Source organism: Chiloscyllium punctatum, chromosome 41 (genome assembly GCF_047496795.1).
Source record: "Chiloscyllium punctatum isolate Juve2018m chromosome 41, sChiPun1.3, whole genome shotgun sequence".
Lineage (NCBI taxonomy): Eukaryota > Metazoa > Chordata > Chondrichthyes > Orectolobiformes > Hemiscylliidae > Chiloscyllium > Chiloscyllium punctatum.
The window spans coordinates 51,986,808-52,013,855 of NC_092779.1; the positions used below are offsets into that span (position 1 = coordinate 51,986,808).

At 40.3% G+C, this 27,048-nt stretch overlaps 1 protein-coding gene across 2 annotated transcripts in view; it reads left to right on the forward strand.

Annotated features, from left to right (window-relative positions):
* The window catches only part of cdkal1 (CDK5 regulatory subunit associated protein 1-like 1), a 600,053-nt gene that overhangs the window by 413,772 nt on the left and 159,233 nt on the right, over positions 1-27,048 (forward strand). For both annotated transcript variants that reach the window (XM_072560914.1, XM_072560913.1), the window contains exon 11: positions 3,491-3,671. In XM_072560914.1, coding sequence (XP_072417015.1) covers positions 3,491-3,671 — 181 coding nt within the window. The remainder of the gene's footprint in view (positions 1-3,490; positions 3,672-27,048) is intronic.

Here is a 27,048-nt window from a genome sequence, read left to right on the forward strand (position 1 = left end):
GGTACAGTACACGTCTACAATTTCATCATAAATGATTTAGGTCTGGAATGCACTGCCTCAAAATATGTTGGAGGCAAGTTCAACTGAAGCATCGAAGAGGACATTGGATGAGTGTTTCTATTTAAATATTGTATAAGGATATGGGGAAAAGCAGGCAAATAGTACTGCCATAATGTTCTTTGGAGATCCGTTTTGCACACAATGGACTGAATGGCCTCCTTCTGCACCGTAGCACTTCAGTGATTCAGTGATCATGAATTAATGATTTGTGTATAAGATATTAAAATCTTCCTTTTTTATTTATATTAAATCAGTGTTATGCATTTCCTGACAGGGTGTCTCCATTTCCTTTCTTTTACATTTCATTGTAAGTTACCTTTAGTGTAAAACTGAGAAAGAAAGTCAATGACAGGTAAATTATGCCATAAGCATACAAAAAGCATGGAAGGATCCATTTGACCTGTCATTTTCATGGTCACTCTCCGTGTGGTCAACTCAACTAGTTGCATTCCCCCACCTTTCTCCCAAAACACTGCAAATCTTCAGAAACTTATCCAATTTCTTGAAGGCTTAAATGGAATTTGTCTCCATCACACTCGCAAGCAATGCATCACAGATTCTAACCATTTGCTGTGTAAAAACTAAATTCCCCATGTTACCTTTAGTTCTTTTGCCAGCCACTTTAAATCAGTGTCATCTTCTTCTTGACCCTTCTATCAATAAGACCATTTCTCCCTATTTATTGTGTTGAGACCCTTCATGATTTTGAACACCTTTATGAAAGTTCTTGTTAATGTTCTCTTCTTTAAGAGCAATCGTCACTACTTTGGCAATCTGTCCACATAAATGAATTGCTCAGAAACATTCTCACAGATTGTTTCTTCATCCTGTCTAATGCCTTCACATTATTAAAATGTGATGCACAGGTTGCACACAAGACTCCAACTGAAGCTGAACCATTTATTTTTGCAGGTTCACCATAATCTTGTCGTTTTTGTACATCATGCTTCCATGTGTAAAATCCAGGATCCCATATATCTAATTAATTCATTGCTCATGCTACCCACCATTCTGTGATTTGCGAACATACACTTCCAGATTTTTCTTTTCATGCTGCATCCTTTTTAGAATTGTATCCATTGGCCCAGGTTTTTAGAGTCATGGAGACTTCATGAAGTGTCTAAGCTTGCATCTGAAACCTTGCTCTGGAAGTTCACATTTTTTCTTTTGCTGGTAGAGGAATAGGGTGGAATGTGCCTCACATCGGGAAAACCTGAACTCAGCAGAGCCATTTAAACTCAGTTCAAACAGAGTCCATTACTTCTGGAACCAGAGCCTTTTCTCACAGTATGAGAGTTACGGTATTGTACATAGATGTAAATACTTATAAAGGGCAGATGGGGTCTATGAAACTGTCATGTTATTTAAATGACCAGCCTTTTCAAGATTGTAAACAAAAATGGTTGCTCATGTCTGAGTGTTGAAGAATATCTGTGGTTACAGTTTTACAGTTATTAAGGACATAATCTTAAATTCTACCATTATAGTTCTATTTCTCCTTTTCTTTTCCACAATTATAATCACAGTAATGAGTGGGAAGGAGAGTGGGGGAGAATTTCAGCACTTGGTTGCCTCTGATCCTTGTCTGTGGCTGGTGCACCTTGCAATATACAGAGGAATCTCGATTATCTGAATATCAGATTATCCGGCAAGATCGCAAAATGTTTGGCTAAACCATGTTATCTGGCATTCGATTATCCAGAATTCGATTAACCGAACGAAATACTCCCCGCCCGTGTCCTTCAGATAATTGAGATTCCTCTGTATTGTGCTTGCCGACATCCCCAGAATGAAAGTTCTACCATCTTTGGCAATTTTTCCCCAGGATGACTCTGGCAAGCTGGGAGATTTTCTGACTATATTTTTGCCTGGAGCAAAAATCAGACCTTTACACTGCTTCTCATCTCATTCTGTCTTTCAAAATCTTTCACTTCACATTTCCCGACATTCAGTTTCATACGTTTGCATTGTCCACCAACCTGTCTTTGTTCCTTTGAAGCCTCCTACTATTCTTCTCATTCACAGTACTTGCAAAGATTAAAATTGTGCACTGCACACCCAAATCTTGGGTCTTGATATAGATCAAGGAATGCATTATTCTAATATGAATTCTTGTGGAATCCATATGTTTACTGCCCTTTTGTCTGCAAAACAATAGTTAGCACGACTTTGTTTCCTGTTAACTTCATATCCACTATCCCTTTTATTACTGCAGTGCATTTTGTAGGTGTTACATGCTGCTGTCACAGTTTGTTGTTCGTGAAAGGAGTGATGTTGAAAGTGATGGATGGAGCAATAATCAGTCTGGCTTTGTTGTGTATGCTGTCAACCTTCTTCAGAGTTTTTGGACCTGCTCTCATTCTGACTAGTCATCAGCGTTCCATTATGTTCCTGACTTGTGTTTTGTAGTTGGTAAAAAGGCTTTGGGAGTCAGGAAGTACCTCCCCACAGAATACCCAGGCTCTGGCCTGCTTTTATACTGACAATATTTATTTATTGGTCCATTTAGCTTCTGGTTAGTGCTAAATACCAGTTTGTTGATTGTGGGGATTCAGCAATGAAAATGCTGTTGAATAGCATGGGGAGATAGTTGGATCATTATTTATGATGATTATGGGGAGGCGCTAACGTCACTGTACTACTAAACTGGAGGCCCAGACTAACATTTTTCTGGCATAAGTTTAAACCCCATCATGCCAGATGGTGAAATATGAATTCAACGACAAAAGACTGAAGGTTTAAAAAAAAAGCCAGCGTAATGGCAGTCATGTACCCATTGGCAATTGTTGTAAGAGCCCATCTGGTTTCCTGGAAGGATATCTGCCTTCCCTGCCTCGTTACAGCAAAGTGGCTGCCCTCTCGGCAATTAGAGATACGTAATAAATGTTGACACCCTCATCCCATCAACAAATGTTTTAAAACCATCTAGGAAAAGACAGCCTTGATCAATAAGGTATTTACCATTTTTCAACATTCTGTACCTGCACAGGTGGCATCTGCTAACAGTATATATCATTTGCAAGATTTGCAGCAAGAATTTGCCAAGCCTTTTCAACAGCACACTGTAAACACATGATTTATGTCACCTAAAGGATAAAAGTATTAGGCACATGTTTACACCACACATTCAAATTCTCTTCAAATTATACACCATCCCTGGAACAAAATCCTTGTTCCCTTACTGCAGCTTGGTCAGAATTCTGGAACTTATTCCCTAACACTATGCCACAAACTGTAGCATTTCAAGAAAGCAACTCTTTCCAAATCAGTTGATATGTTGCTGCATAAATGCGCTGAGCAGAATATAAATATGAACGTTTGATTGACCATTTTGACCTCTGCTCAGCTAGGGGACAGCACCCATGAAGCAGTGAACATTTGACTTGAAAATAACATGCATTTTAATTTGAATTTTCATCTTTTTACTCAGGGTGCCAGGGATTACAATTGCCACCGACATTATCTGTGGTTTTCCAGGTGAAACAGAAGCAGACTTTCAAGAAACTCTGAAACTAATTCAGGAGTATAAATTTCCTAGCTTGTTCATCAATCAGTTCTACCCACGTCCAGGCACCCCAGCTGCAAAGATGGAACAAGTCCCAGCCCAAGTGGTGAGCTCTTTATTTATGCTAATTTTCATTTTGTTTTAACTAAGTATTACCAAATAATCTATGACCCAGCAGGTCTTTAACAAAGCACTTCCAAGGTTTATTACTATTTTGAGTGAGTTGTATAAGGCAGCCAACTGAGAGAAATAAAATAGAAACTGCAAATCACCATCAAAAAGTAACTTTTCTCTTGAACATGGCAATTTGTACCCAAATCCCAAGCATGTGAACATTTTCACCGTTCCAGATTTATTTACTGATATATTTAGCTAAAGTTCTTAAATGCTTCCATCTTGCTATGACTTAGTTATTTCTGCAACTGGTTATTCCTATGCTTTCCACGTCAGTGTGTTCACCCACGAATGCTAATAAGATAAATGTGAATCAAAATAAGAATTAAATAGTTGAATTTAATTCTGGCAATATTTTTATTTGTAACTCCTGCATTAAATGCTGCTGCAATGGACAGAAACTGTGAGTGTACTTTTCATAATTTAGTAGTACTAAGGATCCACAAACTTCAATCTGTATTCTGCAGTAGCAGCTTTGTTTAAAACTTCCTTTAGAAGCCATATCAAAAAGTGTGATTCTGAGGATGTTCTACATTTTGCTCCCTCATTAATCAGTGAACTTCTGTATTCACAGCAATGTATCAATGTACAGCAAAAGAATTTAACAGCATAGTCGGTATTAGCTTACAAAAAGATGTAATAAAGCTGTATTGATGCTTTATTTGGAAGATAACACTCGCAGCATTAGTATTTGATAAATTCCAGTTCTGATAAAACGTGATAGTGCCATTCTCATGCAGTGTTGCGTTACAAGAAAATTGAGCAATAGCCGCACCATTTAAACTAATGGGGCCTGAATCACATCACAGCCAATGCAGGTAAGGAAAGTTCGCGTTCTACAAATAACAGTCTAAATTCTTCAATCACGTTAAAGCCATTTCACCTTGAAGAAGCCCGCGTTATAGCAAAACCGACTGTACTGTACGACCTTGCACATGCTGAATTGGGCAACCGCATGACTTTGTATCTTATCAGAGCACGGTGAAATAGGAAATCCTTAAACCCTGATAAATTAGAGCAAGCGAGCCCTTGAAGAAACCCATGTCTGTTGATATGTGCCAAACCATTGAATTAACATCATTTTAAGTTTATAAGGTGACCAAAAGGTACAGGAGCAGAAGTAGGCCATTGGGTCTGCCTCACCATTCAATCTTATTCATGACTGATCTGATAATCCTAAACTCCACTTCCTTCCCTTTCCTGAGTACTCAATATCTGTGCTGTAGCCATTCTTTGAATTTTCAAAATAATTAGCGATAGAACAAAATACAGATTCCTTCAAGAATACTGTGTAACAAGAAAATGTATTGCAGATGTAAAAGTTGGTATGCAAAGGAACAGAATGTGGGAAAATCCAATCCATAAGTTTCTGTGCGGATAAGGTGATGACCTATCTTAGAAAAAACTTGTTACTTTCTATTTACATTCCAGATGTTCCTTTTAGTAACTTAATTCAGTCACCCTACAGGATCTGTAACAGATTTCTTGTCAGATAAAATGGCATTTTAATAATGTGAAATAAATGTCCTGATTTGAAGGAGGGTTTAATGCAGCAAAGTATTGCATCTCGAGCAGTGCCAATGTAAATGTTTATATTGGCAGTGATGCAGAGCATGTGAATCTTTTTTTGTATGGTATTGTATTATCCTTCAGAAGGTTTGAAAAAGAAGTGAAGTTGTACAGTGTTGACCTGATTAGGACCATTTGCAGCTTGAAACTTCTGTTTCTCTAAGTTGATCCAATCTGTACTTTTTGATGTATTTGCTGGTCTGTACATGCTTTGCTTGATGTTCTACTGTGTCTTTTAAGTACTTTAGTGTGTCATATCAAGTAAACCAATGTGGATGATACTGATGCAAAACAATAACCAAATCAAATAGATTGTTTATCAGCTGAACTCAGAGATTGATAGATCTGAGTAATAGTCTAGCAGATATCTAGTTGTTTCACCTGAATTTTCAGGTAAGTATTTTACGAATCCATTCAATACTCTGATTTATAAGCGAAAGCATTGCTACGTCAGGTTACTTGATATGGCTTGGGTGTGCATTATGGAAGATGCAAATTGATAGTATTTTCCAAGAGTTAATTTGGGCTAAGGAGAGGGATGATACAATTATGTGGTGGTTTCACCTTCCTATTTGATTATTTGGTAGTGGATAGTGTTGCTAACTGATTTTTTCATTCTCTACGTCTTGCTTTCATTGCTGGGTATGGTGTAGGTTGTGGAGTAGGACTGAATTGCATCAACTGAGCCTCCAGCAAAGATTGTGTTTGGTCTAAAAATAATCATTTCTGTGGCAACAGCTTATTTTATTGCTATAGGTTAGTGCAAACTTCGATTTGGCCTCAAAGGATTAAGCTATTCCATATTGGATGAATTATATATACAGACAGGTCTTGTCATGTTACATATCATCTATCAAATGTCAGTAAACCAAGCAGTATGCATTTGATAGAATTTGCATTTCGTTACTGAATGCAATTTAGTGTTAAACTAGTTCTTACTTGAAAAGAATATGATGTAAAAAAATAAATTTTCAAAGCAACTTTATATAAAACTAAAATATAGTCATATATAATTAAACTGATAATCTTGGAACTACCTACTTTTAAAATATAAAATGGCAATGATTTGATTGTGCAAAATTTCAACCACTAAATCTTTGTGAGAGACTGAAGCCTAACAGTGATTTGAATCCATTGAGAGTTATATGGGATGGTATCTAAATGTGCTAATGCAAATTACCAGTTTGTTTCCACATCACAAATAGAAGTGCATGTTGGCTCTGAAGGAACATACTGGCATTGAAGTCAAATGGAGAGTTTGTTCCTATCTCAGGAATCCTATTTTGATCTCATGCCTTGTCAGGTCCTGATATCAGATTCAAGCCATTGTAACAGATCACTTTTTTTTTATTTTTGGAATGTGGTTTGAAAATGAGTAAAAAGGACACTGCTTTTAAAAGGGGATAATGTACAAGGAGTTGTCTGCAACTTGCAAAATAAGTGAAACTAATTGATGCATGTGAGCCAATGTTACATTTTGGGACATTGGTACCATCAGTTGTTGGAGAAAGTGAGGACTGCAGATATTGGAGAGTCAGAGTCGAAAAGTGTAGCACTGGAAAAAACACAGCAGGTCAGGCAGCATCCGAGGAGCAGGAGAATCGATATTTCAGGCATAAGTCTTTCATCAGTTGTAGGTTCAGGGGAACTAATGTGACAATATTGTGCCTTTGAGATATGTGTACTGTCTTGTTTTCGAAAGAGTTTTGTCATAGTGGTGCCAAGGGTGTCTCCTGCCAGCAGGCAGTTTGTAAATAGCTTTAGGTTTCTCCCTGGATTTTTTTTTATAGTAAGCCAAATGAATCATGAGTGGATTGGGTTAGGCTCTCACAGACGTTGAGGAATTTGGTTTTGCTTTCAATAGGGTTTTTTTTGTTAGTTAGCTGCTGCATTAGAATTCTCTCTGCTGCTAGATTAAAGACTTTGAGTTTTCTCTAAGAAATCAAAAGGAGCAGATTGTTTCTTTCTGCTGGACTGGAGAGAGATAGCATGTGAGAATAATAATTTTTGCTGCATTACATTTTGCCAAAGGATGTGTTTATGGGTGCTGTCTGTATTGGAACCATTGACTACGAGCAGTTAAATAATACATGTTTTGTTAAGTATGTCAATAATGTAAAGTTATTTGTTTTGTTGCAATTTAATTGCATTTTAAAAATAAATTGTGTTTTGATTAAAGCTTAGTGGGGGAGCAATTGAATCATATGTGGAACACAGGGCCTTACAGTTGCCTTTAAATTAAAGCAAAAGTTGGGGTCCAGGCTATCTCCCAAACGTGTTTTGAGGGAGGTTGGTCTAGTCCCTAATAAAAAGTGCGATAACAATCTTCTGGATTGGGTGCAACTTAACAAAACTCTGTGAGGGTAATGGGAAACAGAAGCACGGGAAGTTTCCAGAGCTGGGTGCTTCAATGTCTCTCTCAATATCCTTTCTGTGTAAAACTGCTTTCTCCGATTCTCTGTTGAAAGAGCAGGAAAAGTACTTTCAGAGGCACTAAAAAAGAAATTCAAAACTCAAAAGGCCAAAAAGGGCCCCGGTCCAACCAGCCAATCAGCGAACTAAAGACTAAACATCGCTATGCAGTTAACATTGTGTTATCATAACAGATTTGAAAGGATTGTGAAAACAGTCCATCTAGTTTTGTATTTTGGACTGTGATTCAGAATTGTGTTTCCATGTTTTTTGTCCCCCCATGTCATGATATTTGTATCTTGTTTGTTTCGCTTTGTGTGCCTGTTTGTATGTGGAGGAGATTTAAAGGAGTAAGGATGAAGTTATATGGTCATAAATTGGTAATTCAGTTTTCCGTTGTTTTTACTATTAGTTAGGAAAATCAGTTTTGTTACAATGATTAGTTATTTTCACTTTAACAAATAAAACTAACATGAATCAGTTAAGTAGAATGGGCATTTCAGCATTTTAATTGACTATTCACATTTATGGTGACTGTGGGAACAGTGGGGCTCAATACTGGGGCACTTTGTCACGTGAGTTGTGGAATTTAACCATTTAACTGCAATTGTACAGCAAAGGTTCGACAAATAGTACACCACCAGTTCACCACTGATTGCATCTGAAATTAAGATTTTACCTTTCTCATAGACTGTAATGGTTACAGCATGACTATTGGCTTGGTAAGTAGGGAGGGCTAGCAGCCAGGTGCCATTCCAGTAAGGTCATGATGTGGAGACAAGCCCCTGCAGCCAGCCTTCAGCTCAATGGTAGCTTTTAAACATTTCCTTTATTCTATCTTTAATTCTACTTCACCACTGCATTCTGCCAAACACAGATCTGCTTCCCGTTGTTCACTTTGTTCACCTCCCCCACCCTCCAACCTTTCACCAGCTCTTCTCCAATATCAAGAGGAGTGAAGAACTGGAGTGGTGTGGGTGGAGGGATGTTATCAGGGTTTGGAATGTGTGTAGAGATGGAACTCCATGGTGAAGGGAGTACCAGTGAGTGGGGGATTGCCTGTTTTGAAAGTCCTGATTTAAAGGGTTGTGCTCTTGAACATCCTTTATGACTGGTAAAGGAGTACTAAGTACCGGGTATATCATTAAATATTGAGGTAGGCACCAGGCAATCAGCCCAAACTTGCACAATGCCAGGGTGCAGTGATGCCAATAGTTTGGGCTCACCTGGAGTCCTTTGTTGTAAATTACAACATCCAGATATGAGTCTTTGAGGAAATTGTGAACACTTTGAAACCGTCAATAGAGATGATCGCTGAGGGACTGCAAGAACTAACCTTCTGTGTTTAACAGGTAGAGTATTGTCAGACCAACTGAGGTGAACCATGAAATTAGATTCTATGTTTTGATCATCAAAAATACTGAATGAGGGCTGCTTAATCTAACTAGTTCATTGGTGTTCATCGGAGAAGAAAGCCTTCCATCTCTATGGTCTATTGTTCATAATTCCAATCCAACTGTACTGACAGCAAGAATGGCGGCAAATGCTTCCTTACCAGTGTTTCCACATTATAATAACAATTTGAAAAAATGTCTGTAATTGAGCATTAAATGACTCTTATCATTGACAGAATTCTGAGGTTGTAGCTATTTCTAAAGAACGAAGAAGTGATTTGATTTGAAAATAAAGTTAAAAATTCCACCTTTATGGAATATAACTGCCAAATAAATGCTGGAGAAATGTTTCTATGCACAATAAATATTGAATTAGTGACAAATTTTTCGAAGGTTACAGTCAATCTTACATCATCTAAGTCAAAGATTAGAAGTCATGCTTTGGAGATGCCAGTGTTGGACTGGGGTGTACAAAGTTAAAAATCACACAACACCAGGTTATAGTCCAACAGGTTTAATTGGAAGCACACTAGCTTTCGGAGCAACGCTCCTTCATCAGGTGATTGTGAAGTGATTGGAAGTGATCTTGAATAAATGGATCACTTAGTAAACAAAATACAAAGAATCACAAACCCCTAAAGATGTTGAAAACCCAAAAGCTTTAATTTTATGAAAAATGACGTTAAATGCACTCAAAATGTAAATGAAATAAAGAATTGGAGAAGTCAGTGCCTTAAACAAAAGGCAGAATCTTAAAGGACTGTGGTGAGAAATGTGGGTGAATCACGTGAGAAGTTCTGCAAGTCCTTTCTCACCATTGGGAGAAGCTCATTGCATTTTAATACAGAGTTATGGATATCATGGTGATATTCTCTCCAGGGAGGTCAAGGTGCCTTTTAAGGGGGATTTATTGCTTGTTAACAGCCTCATTGACAACGTATCTCGCCTCATCAACATTCTACCACCAAGAGGAAACTTGGCATCAACAATTCTCAACGTGAAAATCAGAATGAGTGCCTGGCAACTTCAACTTGCCACTTGCTCCTCTGGGCCACCATCTTAAACACCCAATTAATAATGTCTCAATGCTGAAACCCGGCCCCAGCTACACGCACCCCATATTCATGGATGCTGGCACATACATAGAGAAAGCGAAAACGCTACTAGCAGATACCGACACCTACCAACTGATGGCGACAGACCCGACACCACAATTGGAAAACCACATCACAGTTCCTTAAGAAATCTACACCTGACAGGAGAAATTAACAAAGCTGATCTCCAAAAATATTAAGCCAGTGGGATCCAACAGAGCCCGCTTCTATGGACTCTCCATGGTACACAAACCAAGGACCCCGAATCATAGTTTCACTCCCAGGAACACCAACATACAGACTAGCAAAGGAACAGCATCAAAGATTGAAACACCTAGTGAACAACTCAATCCACTTGACCCAAGAGTTTCTTAACATCCTCAAGGACACCAAAATAGATGGGGATGAGATTATGATGTCATGTGACAGCACTGTTAACCTCCATAAACATCCTCCTAGCCAAGGAAACACTAGCCTCACTACTCAAATGATCAGGAATACAGGCAACCTACAACACCAACACCATCAGCAAAGATGGCACCCTCAAGCTACTCAATCTGTGCCTCACGGCCCACTTCATCTTCAAAGGCCAGGTATACAAACAAATCAACGGAACACCCATGGGATCACCGATATCGGGACGAATAGCAGAAACAGTCATGCAATGACTCAAATGGACAGCACCACTCACTGTCAGCCAAAACTATGGATCTGCTATGTAGATGTCACCTTTGACATTATTAAATGCTCACAGCTGAAGAAAATCCATCAACCCATAAACAACATCCTTACCGGCATAAAATTCACCAAGGAAGAAGAAAACAACAACTGACTCCCATTCCTCGACATCATAGTTGAACCCAAGGCAAATGTTGAACTCCAGACCAGCATATACAGGAAGGCCGCCCACACAGGCCAAATACTCAATTATAACAGCATCCATCCCAAAACCACAAACAGAGCTGCATCAGAACATTGTTCAAGTGAACCACAACACACTGCAGCACACTGGAGCTGCACAAAGCAGAAGAATAACACCTACACAACAGGTAAAAACAACAGGTACCCAAAAAAGTGCAGCTGGTGATACCGACATGACAGACCACAACAGGAAGACACAACACACCTGGCTACACTGGCCATACTGCCATAAGTTAAGGACATATCAGAAATGACCACCAGACTACTATGACCCCTGGGATCATGGTAGCACACAGACTGACTGCCATACTAAAACAACTACTAACATGTATAAAGGGTCCTATACTCACAACTCAACAGGACCATTGTTAATAAAAAAAAACTGTGTAAAGATTGCCAGGAACCCTTCATAAGGCAAGCAGTAAGAAAATTAGCCACCAAGGTACACAAACACCAAGTAACCACGACCAGCTATCATTTGTATCACTTCACTCAGACAATAAAGGACACTAATTCGACTAGGACAATGTATCCATCCTCGGACAAGTCCAACAGAAATATGCATGCGAATTCCTGTAAGTCTGGCACTCAACCCGGAACTCCATTGACAAACGTAAATTTGGACCCAATATACGAGCCACTAAGGAATGGAACCAACAACAAAACCGAAATGACACTACCAACCCCAGCAGAACCAGACACATAAACAAAAAGTGGGGCAGAACGCCAACACTTCACTGGAGGTGCACTGATGATGTTACCTAGCATTGTAACGAAACATCTGTGAACAAACTTACCAGCTTAGCGAGCAACTCATCTAAAACCTGAGCTATAAATCATTGTGAGTTCTCTGAACTGACAGGAATGTGGGCCCACACTCTTCTGGTGGCCTTGAAGGTGTCAGCTGCTTAAATTCTATGCAACTTGAGTGGCAAGTGACCTGCATGGAATCTCTCTGTTATCCATCTATCCAGTGAATTAAGATAGGATAGTGACTGATTCATTTGTACAAGATTACACTGGTTCATTTGGTTTGTCCATGATGAGGTCAGTGCTGCTGTTGGATTTGGAAGGGATAGCTGGTTTTCCATAAGTGCAGGATGCCATCACCTGAACACGTCACAATGAGAGGGCCATATCTCAACAGTGCAACATTCCATTTATGATCAGGTGATGTGCGATCACCAACACCACTTCTGGGAGATGTGTCTTGGGAAGCTACAATAACTTCTGCATCTTCAGGCACTGACAGGTTGGAGGATCCAGATGCCTGACAAGGCTCATTAATGAGGAACAAGGCAGTACAACCTTGGCTGATGACATCATTGCACAGTCCCCTAACTCGCGCAGAGCACAGTACAATCTCACCCATGCTTCAACAAGGGCTGTGATGGAGCAAACAATAGGGCTACTGATAATGCTGCTCTGACTGGTCTCGGGGTGTCTGCCATGTACGTCAGACAGAGTGTGACACATCAATCTAGCATGCTCTACTCTGCACAGTTAGGGCAGGAAATGAGCTGGATGCTGAGGAACTGACTGAATAGGCACAGTCTTTCAAGGATGAAGACATTGTGCTGGAAGTAGCTCTCCTTGTGCATGACAGAGCCAGATAGGACTTGTTTGACAAGCAATAGATGAGAGCTGAGTGCAGCAAATAGTCATCAGCTACAATGACACATTTTCATTTGTACTGTGGGGGTGAACTGCAGACTCTTAGTTTTTTTTGTGTTGGCATTTGATGACTGCAAATAAAAGGTAATCTTTTTGAAATGATAAAAGTTTGCCTGTCTGAGATGGTCACCCAGCGTACAAAGACAAGATTTTAGTCTGCATTCGGTATTGGTAGAAGAACAGTGGTGACATCGAAGGTGGTCAGCTGGGATGTAGCGAAGGACAAGAAAGCTGTGTGCCTTGGTAGATAGACAGCAAGTGGGGCAAGAAACTGGAGCGGCATGTTCAGGAGGTATCAGCCACGCAACTATATGCTGTGAAAAGCATGTGTTGGGGGCTGCTGTGCCATTATTTTCCTATTGAAGTGTAACACCAATGCTTTGCCAGATGTTTGTTTGGAGTTTATAAATGGCACTGGCAGAAGGGATGCCAATTTATTCCAGGACATCTGGCCAATGGCAAATTCTTCAAGCTAGATGGTAGAATTAAGCTAGCAGAGGACTTAAAGGGCACCATAGGAACTTGGTAGGAAGTTAGGGAGAGGTATTTGGGTTGAGATGGAAAAAAAATCTCATTCGGTCTCATAGAGAGAAATCCTCAGTGTAACACAAGGAAATTGATACTTAGCCAAAATGATGTTAAGATTCAGCCCAACATATTTTAAAATATTCTATTCTGAATAAAATAACTAGCAGCTTTAAATTAATATTTTTCCTTATTTATTATTTTCAGTTATCATATACACAAGTAATAGAGCAATTGATCAGCTAGGAAAGTTTTTAATATCCTCCTTGCTGTAAGTGATTAAGGCACCTAAGAGCTACTGTTGAATTTTTTTAAAATTAGGATGCTAATTTCACCTCTTCTTCAGAGGCACCCATTGTTAGCCTGCTGCCTCTGACAACAAAACTAGTGATAGAAACATAATGTATGGGAAATTATGGCTACATGAACCTTTATTCCACCACTTCTCAAAGTATTATAGAACTATGATACAGCAATGATGTATTGTGCCACCTGAAATATTTTAAATATTTAAATTTGTCACTCACTGTCAAATTTTGCAATTCAGATTCTGTCACATGCTAATATTTAAGACTCTGAAAAAGCACGTTTGGATTTATTTTAATGACTTTGAACTTCCCAACAAGATAAATTATTTTTAGAAGATGCTACAGTTGACCTTCAAAGACTTCTCCGACAGATGTATGAAATAAGACAAAATAATTGTAAGAACAATTATGACATGTAATTCAATGTCATTATTTCTTTGTACTCAGGTAAATGTTTTCTACCTCAACATTTTCATGTTGATTACATTGAAAATACATTATCCTTTTGAAGGTGTGTAGGCCCATTGATGAAGAAAATTTAAAAATGTTCAGAACTGCTTGACATTTACCTTTGCACATCCTGGCTTTCTGTGTGTTTGACGTACTCACAAATGCTTCAAATAATAGCCATAATCACACAATTATTGATATTTCCAACAGGGGATTGTTACTGCTATAGAGTGCAAGGTAACAGTAAAGCACTTTGCATATACCTTCATTTTTAAAGTTGGTATGTATAACAATACATTTTGTTTGTGATTTGTCGTGATATAAATCTGTATTGTACATCTATTTATTCCATTCCTAATTTAAACTTGTCTGACTGGCTTGTGTTGAGTTTTGGAAAATATATAAAATACTAGTCACTTTGTCGTTAACCTAATTTTAACATTTGTGTCAGCTCATCCAATCCTCCTCCATACCTTTAGTGAGTAACTTTTTTCATTGGGGATTATAAACTTTAAGATGGTGTATTGTTATTTAATAATGGAGGTTCTAATGATCATTCGAAAACCAGTGAGCATTAAAATAAAACATGAAAAATGCTAGGAAGTACTTTCCTTCATTGATCTATAAAATAGATTAGATTAGAGTGGTGCTGGAAAAGCACAGCAGTTCAGGCAGCATCCGAGGAGCAGTAAAGTCGGCGTTTCAGGCAAAAGCACTGCATCAGGACTACAGGATTCCTGATACTGTATGCCTGATGAAGGGCTTTTGCCCAAAACATCAATTTTACTGCTCCTCGGATGCTGCCTGAACTGTTGTGCTTTTCCAGCACCACTCTAATCTAGATTCTGGTTTCCAGCATCTGCAGTCATTGTTTTTACCTATAAAATAGATTAGCAAAACATACAATAAATTTGGGTTTACAACTGTACTTCAGAAGAAATGAAGACAAGTTCCTGAGAGTTAAGGGCATCTCTAAAAGTAGATGAACTCACTGATCTCTCTCTCTCCTCACCCACACAACTTTGAATTGTTAATTGTACCAATAATGAATTTACAAGCATTAGTAATCTGTTCCTCATTAAGTTGAATTAGCATTCAAAAAAGCTGATAAACATCAGTACTTTGCTCTAGCTTTAAATTCAATTAAATTCGCAAGACCCTGAGAGTTTTATGCTGTGTAGTGTAGTGCTGTCAAATGCTGCTTCCTTATTTACTTTGGCTGCTGCTACACTGTAATACATTTCTTAACAAAGATTGTCAGAAGAAACCCTTCTCCAAATCTGTCGTCTTACATATTGTAATAATTTCATATTCTGTTAATATTTGAAGGCAGTTTCAGTGGAGAACATCTTGATTTTATCAGGTCAGTTTCACTTTATCACAGAAGGTCTCTGGGATGAACATACACAAGAAACGTGGAACATATTCAAACATAATGGTTCCAAATTTGTCGGTATAGTTATATTCTACAGTTTATATACACCAACTATTGTCAAATGTCAGAAAAACCTATCTGGTTCACTAATGTCCTTCAGAGAAGGAAATCTGCCATCCTTACCTGATCCAGCCTACATGTGACTCCTGACCCACAACAATGTGATTGATTCTCAATTGCCTTCTGAAATGGCCTAGCAAGCCACTCAGTGCTACCAGTTGCTACAAAGTCGCAAAGAAATCAAAACAGACAGATCACCTGGTATTGACCTAAGCACTAGAAAAGACAACAACAGAAAAAGCTCGATCAACCCTGCAAGGTCCTCCTTAATAAAATTTGGAGGCTAGTACTAAAATTGGGAGAATTGTCTCATAGGAGAAAGTGAGGACTGCAGATGCTGGAGATCAGAGCTGAAAATGTGTTGCTGGAAAAGCACAACAGGTCAGGCAGCATCCAAGGAGCAGGAGAATCAACATTTCGGGCATTCCTAAAGAAGGACTCATGCCCGAAACGTCGATTCTCCTGCTCCTTGGATGTTGCCTGACCTGCTGTGCTTTTCCAGCAACACATTTTCAGAGTTGTCTCATAGACTAGTCAAGCCACAGATATATGTTCCAGACATTACCATCTGTCCCACTGGCTGGACAGACCCAGTAGAGTTGGTGGCACAGTTGTATACAGTCAGGAGTGGTCCTGGAAGTCCTCAACATTAACTCCAGACTTCATGAAGTTTCGTGGCTTTAGGTTAAAAATCGGCAAGGAAACCGCCTGCAGATCACCATCTCCCTCAGCTGATGAATTGACTGAACAATACTTAGAGGAAACACTGAGGATGGCAAGGGCACAAAATGTACTCTGAATGGGGGATTTCAATGTCCTTCATCAAGAATGGCTTGGCAGTGGTACTACAGATCAAGCTGGTCAGTACTAAACGACATAGGTGCTCGACTGGGTGTGTGGCAGGTGGTGAGGAAACCATCAAGAGGGTAAAATATACTTGAACTCGTTCATGACAGTATCGGTAAGAGTGCCAACCATTCAGTCCTTGTGGAGATGAAGACCCACCTTCACATGGAGAATAACCTCCACCGTGTTGTGTGGCACTATCGCAGTGCTAAATGAAACAGACTTCGAACATATCTAGCAACTCAAGACTGGGCATCCATGAGGCACTGTGGGCCTGCAACAGCAGCAAAGCTGTACTCCAGCACAATCTGTAACCTGATGGCTGGGCATTTCTCCCATTTGACCATTACCGTCAAGCCAGGGATCAACACTGGCAAATGCAGGAGGGCATGTCAGGAGCAGCACCAAGCATACCTGAAGATGAGGTGTCAACCTGGTGAAGCCACCAAACAGAACTGTTTCCATGCTGAACAACATGAGCAGCGAGTGCTAGACAGAGCTAAGTGATCCCATAAGCAATGGATTCAGATCTAAGCTCTGCTATCCTGCAGCATCCAGCAGTGAATGGTGATGGACAATTAATCAACTCACTGGCGGAGGAGGCTCCACAAATATCCTCGTCCCCAATGATGTAAGAGCCCAGCATGTCAGTGCAAAAGATAAGGTTGAAGCTTTTGCAGCATCCTTCAGCCAGAAGTGTCACGTGGATGACCTCCCATGGTTCCCAGCATTATAGGTACCAGTTTTCAATTAATTTCACTCACTCTGTGATATCAAGAAGTGATTTGAGACACTAGGTACTGCAAAGGCTGTTGGCCCTGACAATATTCCAGTCATAATACTGAAGGCTTGTGCTCCACAACTTGTCACTCCCCTAGCCAAACTGCTCCAGTGCAGTTACAACACTGGTGTATACCTGATAATGTGGAAAATTACCCAGGTATGTCCTGTACATAAAAAGTAGGATAAATCCAATCCACCCAATTACCCACCCTTTCAGCCTCCTCTCAAATGTCAGTCAAGTGACGGAAGGTGTCATCAATAGAGCTATCATGCAACACCTGCTCAACAATAACCTGTTCAGTGACACCCAGTTTGGGTTCCACCAGGGCCATTCATCTCCTGACCTCGTTGAAGCCTTGATTCAAGCATGGACAAAAGTGCTGAATTCCAGAGGTGAGGTGAGACTAACAGTCCTTGACATTAAGGCTGCATTTGACCAAATGTGGCATCAAGCTAAACCCAAACAACTTCAGCTGCTTCATCAGTGACCTTCCTTCCATCATAAGGTCAGAATGGGGATGTTTGCCAATGTTTATACAATGTTCAGCAACTCCTCAGATATTGAGGAGTTCAAATGAAACAAGGTCTGGACAGTATCCAGACTTGGGCTGGCAAGTGATAAGTAAATGCCAGGTTATGACCATCACCAATAAGAGAAAATCTTACCATTGCCCCTTGGCATTCAAGTGTTGCCATTGCTGAATCTCCCACTATCAGCGCCCTGGGGTTATCATTGACCAGAAGCGCAACTGGACTCACCACATCAACACAATGGCTACAAGAGCAGGTAAGAGACTATGAGTACTGCAGCAAATAACTAACCTTCTGACTCCCCAAAGCATGTCGAATCATCTACAAGACCAATATCAGGAGTGATGGAATACTCCTCACTTGCCTGGAGGAGTGCAGCTCCAACAACAAACAAGCTTGACACCATCCTGGACAAAGCAAGCAGCTTGATTGGCACCATATCCATAAACATTCACTCCCTCCACCACTGATGCTCAGTAGCAGCAATGTGTACTAGCTACACAGTGCACTGCAGAAATTTACCAAATATCCTCAGACAGCACCAGCCAAACCCATGACCACTTCCATCTTAAAAGAAAAGAGCAGCAGACATATTTGAACACCATTATCTTCCAAATCCCCTCCAAGCCACTCACCATTCTGACACAGGAATATATTGCCGTTCTTTCACTGATGCTGGCTCAAAATCCTGGAATTCCTTCCTGAATGGTGTTGTGGATTAACCCACAACAGATGAACCACAACGATTCAAGAAGGCAGCTATCCACCACCTGAAGGGCAACTAGGGACAGGCAATCACTGCTGGCCAGCCTGTGACGGCCACCTCCCCCAAATTATTTTAAAAAAGCAAAACATTATCTATTTGTATGGTCTGCTGCCTGTGGACTGAAGGTCTACCATGTGCTTTGAAATTCCGGAAGGCAGAGTTCGGCCAATTTTTTAAAACTGCCCATCACAAACAGTCTTTGCTTTTAACTGTTGGCTTATTTTAAGTTGAATGTGTTCTTGCTGAAGGGCAAGCTATACCAGTCATAGAAACTAAGTGGGGAAGTTACCATTGATTAGTTACTGAGTAGCTTGCCCATTTGCTTCAGGGGCTGAACAGAGATTTCCAACATCTTTTCCGAAATTGATCTCTGTTTTTTATTCTTTGTCAGGTCACTGGGCTAAAACATTTTCGGTCTCTGTTATGTTACCTAATCTTAGTTTGGGCAAATAAAAATATAAGAGTATGCAGAAAAGTCAAGAAAATGGGACTGCATGGACTGCTCTTGGTGAGAGCCAGAATAAGCTTAATGGCTGAGTTACTTTATCTCTACTGCAAACTTCTGTGGTTTCCATTTAAAGTTTAAAATTTTAAAATTGGTCTATATCATTGTAGCAAAAATTACATACGGTTCATGAGACAAGAGAAAAAATGGTTTGTCAAACATCTTTTCATCAAGAGTGTACTTTGTTTTTGTTATAACTTTATATTTTAAATATTTTTAATCATTTAGTCATTAGTACTCTGAGATGAACATCATGATTTAAGAAAATCAATCAGGTTTATTTACAGAATTATTATTTGGATTTTTTCAGATAATTTGCAATTGTTCTGCAATTCTTTGTAGCAGACTATAACAGGAAGGTATTGGTTCCTGTCTACATTAAATTTTTATTGAAGTGTTAAGTAAATAGTTACTTCCAAGAGTTTGATGTTACCTTGATACAAAGACAAATTTTGAATATATTATGTGAGTAATAATGGGTATTGTATAATTCTGACAGTGGTGTATGAAACAGGTGTATTTATGAACTTCATTTCCCAGTGCACAGTTCACAATCAGGATTTTATTTCTTTGATTTATTTGTTTTCTGGGCCTTAAATATACATACATATAATGTCCAGTTGGCATTAATTAAATTTTATACTGATTGGTGCAAAACTTCTCCATCATATGGGAAGCAACTTTCAACTGAATAGAATGCTGTGTTCTCAAATTATCTTTCCAGTATAAATAATGAAAGTGTAAGTTCTCACTGAGGAACTGTGAGACACGAGTATGCAAGGCATTAATTATCATTTCCTTGGCACATGTTCTTCAATAAGATGCTGAAGCACAATGAGTTCTGACCAAGGATGCTGAGCAATTTTTGTGTTTATTTTACATTTCCAGCATTTTTCTCCCTTCTTTTCCAAACATCTTGAAGATTTGGAAAGTTGGAATGCAGGTTAAATGTGTCTTCTTGTCTTCACATAACCAACATCAGTCAAGCTTTTATCCAATAGTTTGTTTATAAGTCTGTTTTTAACATGTGTTTGATTAGGAAGGTATTTTGAGGATATTTATTTTGTATTTAAAACCTCCATTTAATTGAATCTTAGGTTATTTTGAGATACTTTTTAAAAAATATTTTTACAATTGGTATCATCTAGTTTGTTTTAAATAAAACAAATGGATCTTGCATCACTTTGTTCTCAAAATTGTGATGAAAGAACGGCTAAGTGATAATTAAATGTGGTATTCAGGGAGAGTTGTCAATCTTGAGTGTAGAAAGTGAGGCATCTGTCTGGAGACATTTAACTAAGTGTTTTTAATTGAGACCTGAAAAATCACTGATTTTCTTATCTGCTCCAGCTAGATGAAGAAATTGATATAACAGAGGCACTTGAATTGTGACATTGACTGCAGCTAAGATGTTGTACCTTAACTTGCCAAGCTAAACACACGTGCAAGGATTGAGATAGAACTGACCTCCACACACCAGGCTGTGTATACACCCATACTGTTAGTGAAAATACATAAGCAGGAATGATTCCAACATCTTTGGGGAAAAGGTTCATTCTAGCTATCGTTTCAAAAGAGGTACCTTGTCATTCAGGATTAGGAGATGTACTGTGGCAGTTCACATGTCCACCTTCACAGCTCAATAGTCTTTTCATAAAAGCCACAGAAAATGCTTTCTCTTCCAGATTCAGCACTACCTTAGAGGATATTTGAACATTTTTGGCAATGTAGCAGTCTATGCATATTGCTGGCTCTCACGAGTGACTTACAATCGTGGAGATGTAAGCACAGAAACAGACCCTTTGTTCCAACTCATCCATGCCGACCAGATATCCTAACATAATCTAGTCCCATTTGCCAGCACTTGGCTCATATCTCTTCAAACCCTTCCTACTCATGTACTCATCCAGATACTTTTAAAAGTTATAATTGTACCAGCCTCCACCACTTTCTCTGGCAGCTCATCCCATGCATGCACCACCCTCCATGTGAAAACGTTGCCTCTTAGGTCTCATTTGTATCTTTCCCCTCTCATCCTAAACCTATACCCTCTAGTTCTGGACTCCCTCACCCCAGGGAAAAGACCTTGTCTATTTATCCTATCTGTACCCCTCATGACTTCATAAACCTCTATAAGGTCACCCTTTAGCCTCGGAACCTCCAAGGAAAACAGCCACAGCCTATTAAACCGCTTCCGATAGCTCAAATCCTCCAACCCTGTCAATATTTTTGTAAATCTATTCCGAACCTATTCAAGTTTCACAACATCCTTCCGATGCACAGATGTGGCATGCTGACTGAAACTTTAAGAGCTACCTATTTTTCGCACCATGCAACGTGAGTTCATGTTAGTAATGTTACGTCCATTTGAGCTGATCAGCAAGAACTGTCAACATAACATTGGCTGCCTTATTTTCTCTACTTCCCCTTACCTATTCAAACCTATCTCCTACTGAACTCACCGCACTCCATACGCTCAGATCTCAGATGTAATCAAGTCAGCACACAATGATGTCTGGTGTACTGACAACATTACAGAGATTGAGCACCAACTCTTGGACACCACCTTCTATTTCCCTCAGGCCATGTGACTCCACCATTGAACACCACACTATTGTGTCCACAATAGTCACTAATGTCATTTTATCTAGTGATCTCCTCCCCTTCCCCTCCCTCACAAGCTCATAGTCCCCTAACCCAACACAGCCTGCTTCTGTCATCTGCTCAAAATCCACAAAAGGAACTGCCTGGACAAACCCATTGGTTCTGCCTGGTCCTGCCCCACAGAACTCCCCGACTTGATTTTTTTTCTCTACCTTGTCCAGTCCTTCCCCACTTATATCCACAATTCTTCAGACTCTTTACATCAGTTTCAGAACTTCCATGGACATGCAATCCTTTTACATGTTCATCCCCTATGAGGATGGTCTCACGGACTCATGGTTCTCCTCTTCTTTCTGGAAAAAATGTCTGAACCATCCCCATCTGCAACCATCTTTCTCCGCCTGGCTAAGTTCATCCTCACTTTGAACAACTCTTTTGACTCTTTTCTCAGACCAAACTTATGACAGGGTACACAGAACTTTTTTTTGTAATTCATTCATGAGATGAGGGCATAGCTGGCTCAGCCAGTATTTATTGCCCGTCCCTAATTGCCCAAAGAGCAGTTAAGAGTCAACCATGGCTGTGGGTCTGGAGTCATATGTAGGCCAGACCAGGTAAAGACAGCAGATTTCCTTCCCTTAGAATAGCCTTTTATTGCCATGTGCACTCACATGATTGGAGCGAAAAGTTTGTAATGTTAGGTACAGGTGCCATCTTAGGTACAGGGTAGCTGGTTTTGATGCTTTAAGTATTGTCACAAAATTGAGATAATAGAATAAAGACTACCTGGGAATACAGAGTTTAAAAATCCATAATGAGAGTAGAAAGTGTCTTTAAAGTACTCAAGTTATCATCCTTTTCCACTGAGTCCATGCCCACCAGGCTTCAGAACATGAGGCCTCGCTGCTAGCACATGCTAGCCTCTATCTTAGACTCATCCCCTGCCTGGTGTGGGCTCAATCTGCTCCCATTCCGAGTTCCAGTCCACAACTCAGCTCCTGGCTCGGTCCGCGCTCACTCTGCTCACCACTTCAGGCTCTGGCCGCGATGGCTCCCAGCCCAGCCCACATTTACTCTGCTCCCCGCTCCAGGCTTCAGCCCATGGTTCACTTTCAGGACTCGGCCTATGCTTGCTCTGTTACCACTCCAGGCTCCCCCTGCAACTCGTCTCCTCTGTCTCAGACTTGCCTCCATTCTCCAGTTCTGGTAGTTTAAGAAGTTAAAAGTTGGGGGTGGGGAGAAGAAAAAGTATAGCAAAGAGGAAAAGAAAGAAGGAAAGAAAGGAAATGAAAAGAAACTGGTGAGCAATGGAGTTCTGGCTCGCACATCTTATTCTGCTGCCATCTTGTTTCATTATTGTTTCAATGGTGTGAATTGCCTCTCTGCTCTGTGATACTGCACATCAAAGGACAGAGTGAACCAGATGGTTTCGTAGTCATCAACAGATTCTTAATTCCAGATTCTTTTTATTGAATTCAAAATCCACCATTTGCCATGGTGGGATTTGAACCTGGAACACCCACTGAGTTCATGGATTAATAGTCTAACGATAATAACACTGGGTTATTGCCTCCTCATTCTTGCTCCAATCTGACTTGAGTCCCACCTCACAACTCTTTCTCCCATACATTAATGACATCATCAGTGCTGCTTGCCTCTCTCATCCGGAATTGGAAAAGTTTATCAATTTCTCTTAGATCATCCATCCTGTTCTCACTTTCACCTGGTCCATCTCTGACTCCTCTATTTGCTTCCTTGACCTCAAAGTTTCCATTTCTGGGAATAGGCAGGCCACCAATGTCGACTACAAAACCACTGACTCCCACAGATACCTGGACTATACCTCCTCACACCCTGATTACTGTCAAGGCTCCATTCCATTCTCCCAGTTTCTTCATCTGCATGACTTCTGTTCCAATGATGCCAGCTTCCAAAAAGGGGCCTCCAGAATGTCCACTGTTTTCCTCAACCAAGGATTTTCCACCAATTTGGTTGACCGGGCCTCGGCCGTGCCAACCCATTTCCGGCACATCTCTCCTCACAGCTTCTCTTCCCTCCAATGACACCAATAGAGTTTCCCTGCTCTTCACTCACTAGCATCCACATCTAAAGGATCATAAGTTGCCATTTCACCACTTCCAGCGGGATGCCACCATCAGTCACATATTCCCCTCTCCTCCCTTGCCAATCTTCTGAAGGGACTGTACCTTCCAGGACAGCTTGGTCCACTCATCCTCCACTCTCAACACCACCCCACACCCCCACGGCACCTTTCCATGCAGTCACCTAAGATGTAACACCTGTCCCATTTACTGCCTCCGTCTTCAAAGTCCCAAGCCCCAGACACACCTTACAGGTAAAGCAGCAATTTACCTGCACTTAATCTAGTCTCCTGTATTCAATCTAGTGTTCTCTTTAGCTTCTAGTTACCTGGCCTGCACTTCAACACGCTAACATGTCCCCTGGCCAACGTTTGTGTTTTGAGTTTGCTGCAGTGCTCAAGCAATGCTCAGTGCAAGATGAAAGGGCAACATGCCATCTTCCACTTGGGGACCCTGCAGCTTTCAGGGCTTAATATCATGTTCAATAATTTTAGAGCCTGAGCATGGTCTTCCATGTCTTTCCTGAAGCCCCCAATACTAGGCCTTGGCATTACATGGGTTACTATTACGACTAACTCATTGTCAGATACTAATGGTCCCCATCAGTAGTTTTTCTTTCTCCCCAGCTGCCCATTACCCATTGCTTTTGTTTGCCCAACTGCTATTCTCTCTCTGGACTCCATCTCAATCTAATGTTTACTCCTCTCCCTACCCCATCTTCAGCTACGATCAGTTCTGAAGTGTTAACTCAGCTTTCTCTTTGCAAATGCTTCTAGACCTGCTGATTTTCTCCAGCAATACCTGTTTTTGTTGAAAGTTTCCAGCAGCTGCAGGTTTTTTTTCATGTTAGTTCATTGTTTATTGGCAACTGCATGGAAGTAATAATGACTTAAGGGGAAACTTCTTTCAAATTTTGTCATTCTTTCTTTATGTCAAAATTCTGAAATGTTTCCCTCCCATCATATTTCCCCAATTTTCTCACCATTTCCTGTCCTGCTCAAGGAAGCAAATACATTCTGCCATTGCTTCTGACATTTAATGGAACATGACAATCAATTCCTTAAAATCGCTGAAATCTGGAGCAGCATTAAGGCAGTACAATTGGGTTGGTGACTGTGGATTACCAAATCCATAAAGATCAACAAGGCTTGCAGTTTCATGTTTTAACTGGAAATATGTTTGGGTGAACACTGGATCAAGGACAACTGTAATGTCAACCCAGCTTGTCGTGTCGCCAGCTTTTACTATCTGAGTTCCAAAATGATAAATGGCAACTTGAGAGAGATTAACCATGTGTCAAACCGGATCCCAGTAGAGAGTAAGTCAGTCAGCCAGAATCTTTGGGAGAGGCTGGAAAAAATGAAAGGGAGAATTTGCAGTCCGTAACGTTGGAGCATGACCATTTAGAGTCAGTATCACAGTTGTTCATGCAAAGATCAAAAGCAATTTGAAACACTGTCTTCCAAAAATTTGCTGAAGTTCAGTGAAAATTTCACAAATGAGATTATAGATTTTCCACAGGCAGGACATATTAAGGGTTTTGGGACCACTTTTGCCAACTGGAGTTTAAAGTGAATTTTTAAAGTGAAATTTCAGCTAACCAGATGAAGTGTGCATAAAAGTGTTGCTTTAAGGTATAAAGAACAAAGCTGCAGTATTACTTTTGATCATATTTTATTTGTGCAGTATTCATGCTCCAAGTTTTCAAAATATGGACTTATGCTGTATTCACTGTAAAGCTACAGCATAAACAGATACTTTTTGTTTGATTCAATGAATGTGATATTTTAAAATAAATTATATTATAGTAAAAATGTGTCAATTGACAGCATATCCTTTTTAATTGTGCAAATCTAGACAATAAAGCAATAATTTGCCAGTGATGGTGCTGCTTTTAAAAATGAAAGGAAGGATTTGAAAATTCAATGGACTAAATGTAAATGTTCAAAAAAGAGAGACTGTGCTAATTTTGCTGTCACTTCTGTAGCAGAGCTTCAGCAACAGCCGGGTTGTTTTTGGAAGCCCGAATTACTGCCATGTAGGAAATCCTGCCATTTTACTTTGATAGATAATGACAGTTTGAGGATAATTTATCTCAGAGATGACAGACTCCTGGATTTGCACGTTTTGGCTGCAAATTTGAGTTTGATTCTTCAAAAGTAATTGATAACTAATGTCAATATTTTTAAGGCTAACTGTAGAAGATTTAGTTTTATCACTGTTCCATAAGATGGATTTTGTTTTAACTTCTGATATCCTTAGACAGAGCTTCAAACACTGCGGCACATCCGGGAGGGGGAGAGTTACCTGGATGCTTTGTTTCAGGAGGCAGTCACACCTGGGAGATTGATTAATTCACACTCAGCTAGTGATCAGGCACAAAAGAGTGTGACTGTAAGTGAGGCAGGTAGGGGGAACCAGAGTTCAGGAGTGGAGGAGCCTCAGCCCTTGACCTTGTCCAACAGGTACGAGATTCTTGCTCCCTGTTCGGATGAGGAAAAGGGCTCTGGACAGGATGAGCCAACTGACCAAGGCACCATGGTGCAGAAGGCCATTCAAGAGGGGGGAGCTAATAGACAAGTAGTGGTTATAGGGGATTCTATAATTAGGAGGACAGATAGTATCCTTTGCAAGCCGGATCGGGAGTCTCGCATGGTGTGTTGCCTGCCCGGTGCCAGGGTGCGAGACATCTCTGACTGGCTTGAAAGGATATTGGAGCGGGAGGGGGAGGATCCAGTTGTTGTGGTCCACGTTGGTACCAACAACATAGGCAAGACTAGGGTGGAGGACCTGTTTGGGCATTACGAAGCACTAGGCAGGAAATTGAAGCACAGGTCCTCAAGGGTCATAATCTCCGGATTACTGCCCGAGCCACGTGCCAATTGGCATAGGGACAAGAAAATTAGGCAAGTAAACACGTGGCTAAGGGATTGGTGTGGGAAAGAGGGATTCCACTACATGGGGCATTGGCATCAGTTTTGGAACAGGGGGGATCTGTACCGTTGGGACGGTCTCCACCTGAACCGATCAGGTACCAATGTTCTAGCGAAGAGGATAAATAGGGTGGTCAGTAGGACTTTAAACTTCTGAGTTGGGGGGAAGGGAAAGTGAAAGCGACAGGGAGTATGGAGGTAAATGGAAAGATAAGCAGCAGGATAGCATGTTTCCAGGCGGATTTAAAATTGAGGCAGACTGAGAATGCAGAAAAAAGCAAGGATAACTTAGGGCATATGACTTCCAACATCTCTAATGATAAGGAAGTTAGCATTAAGGCACTTTACCTGAATGCTCGTAGCATTCATAACAAAGCCGATGAACTAATGGCACAGA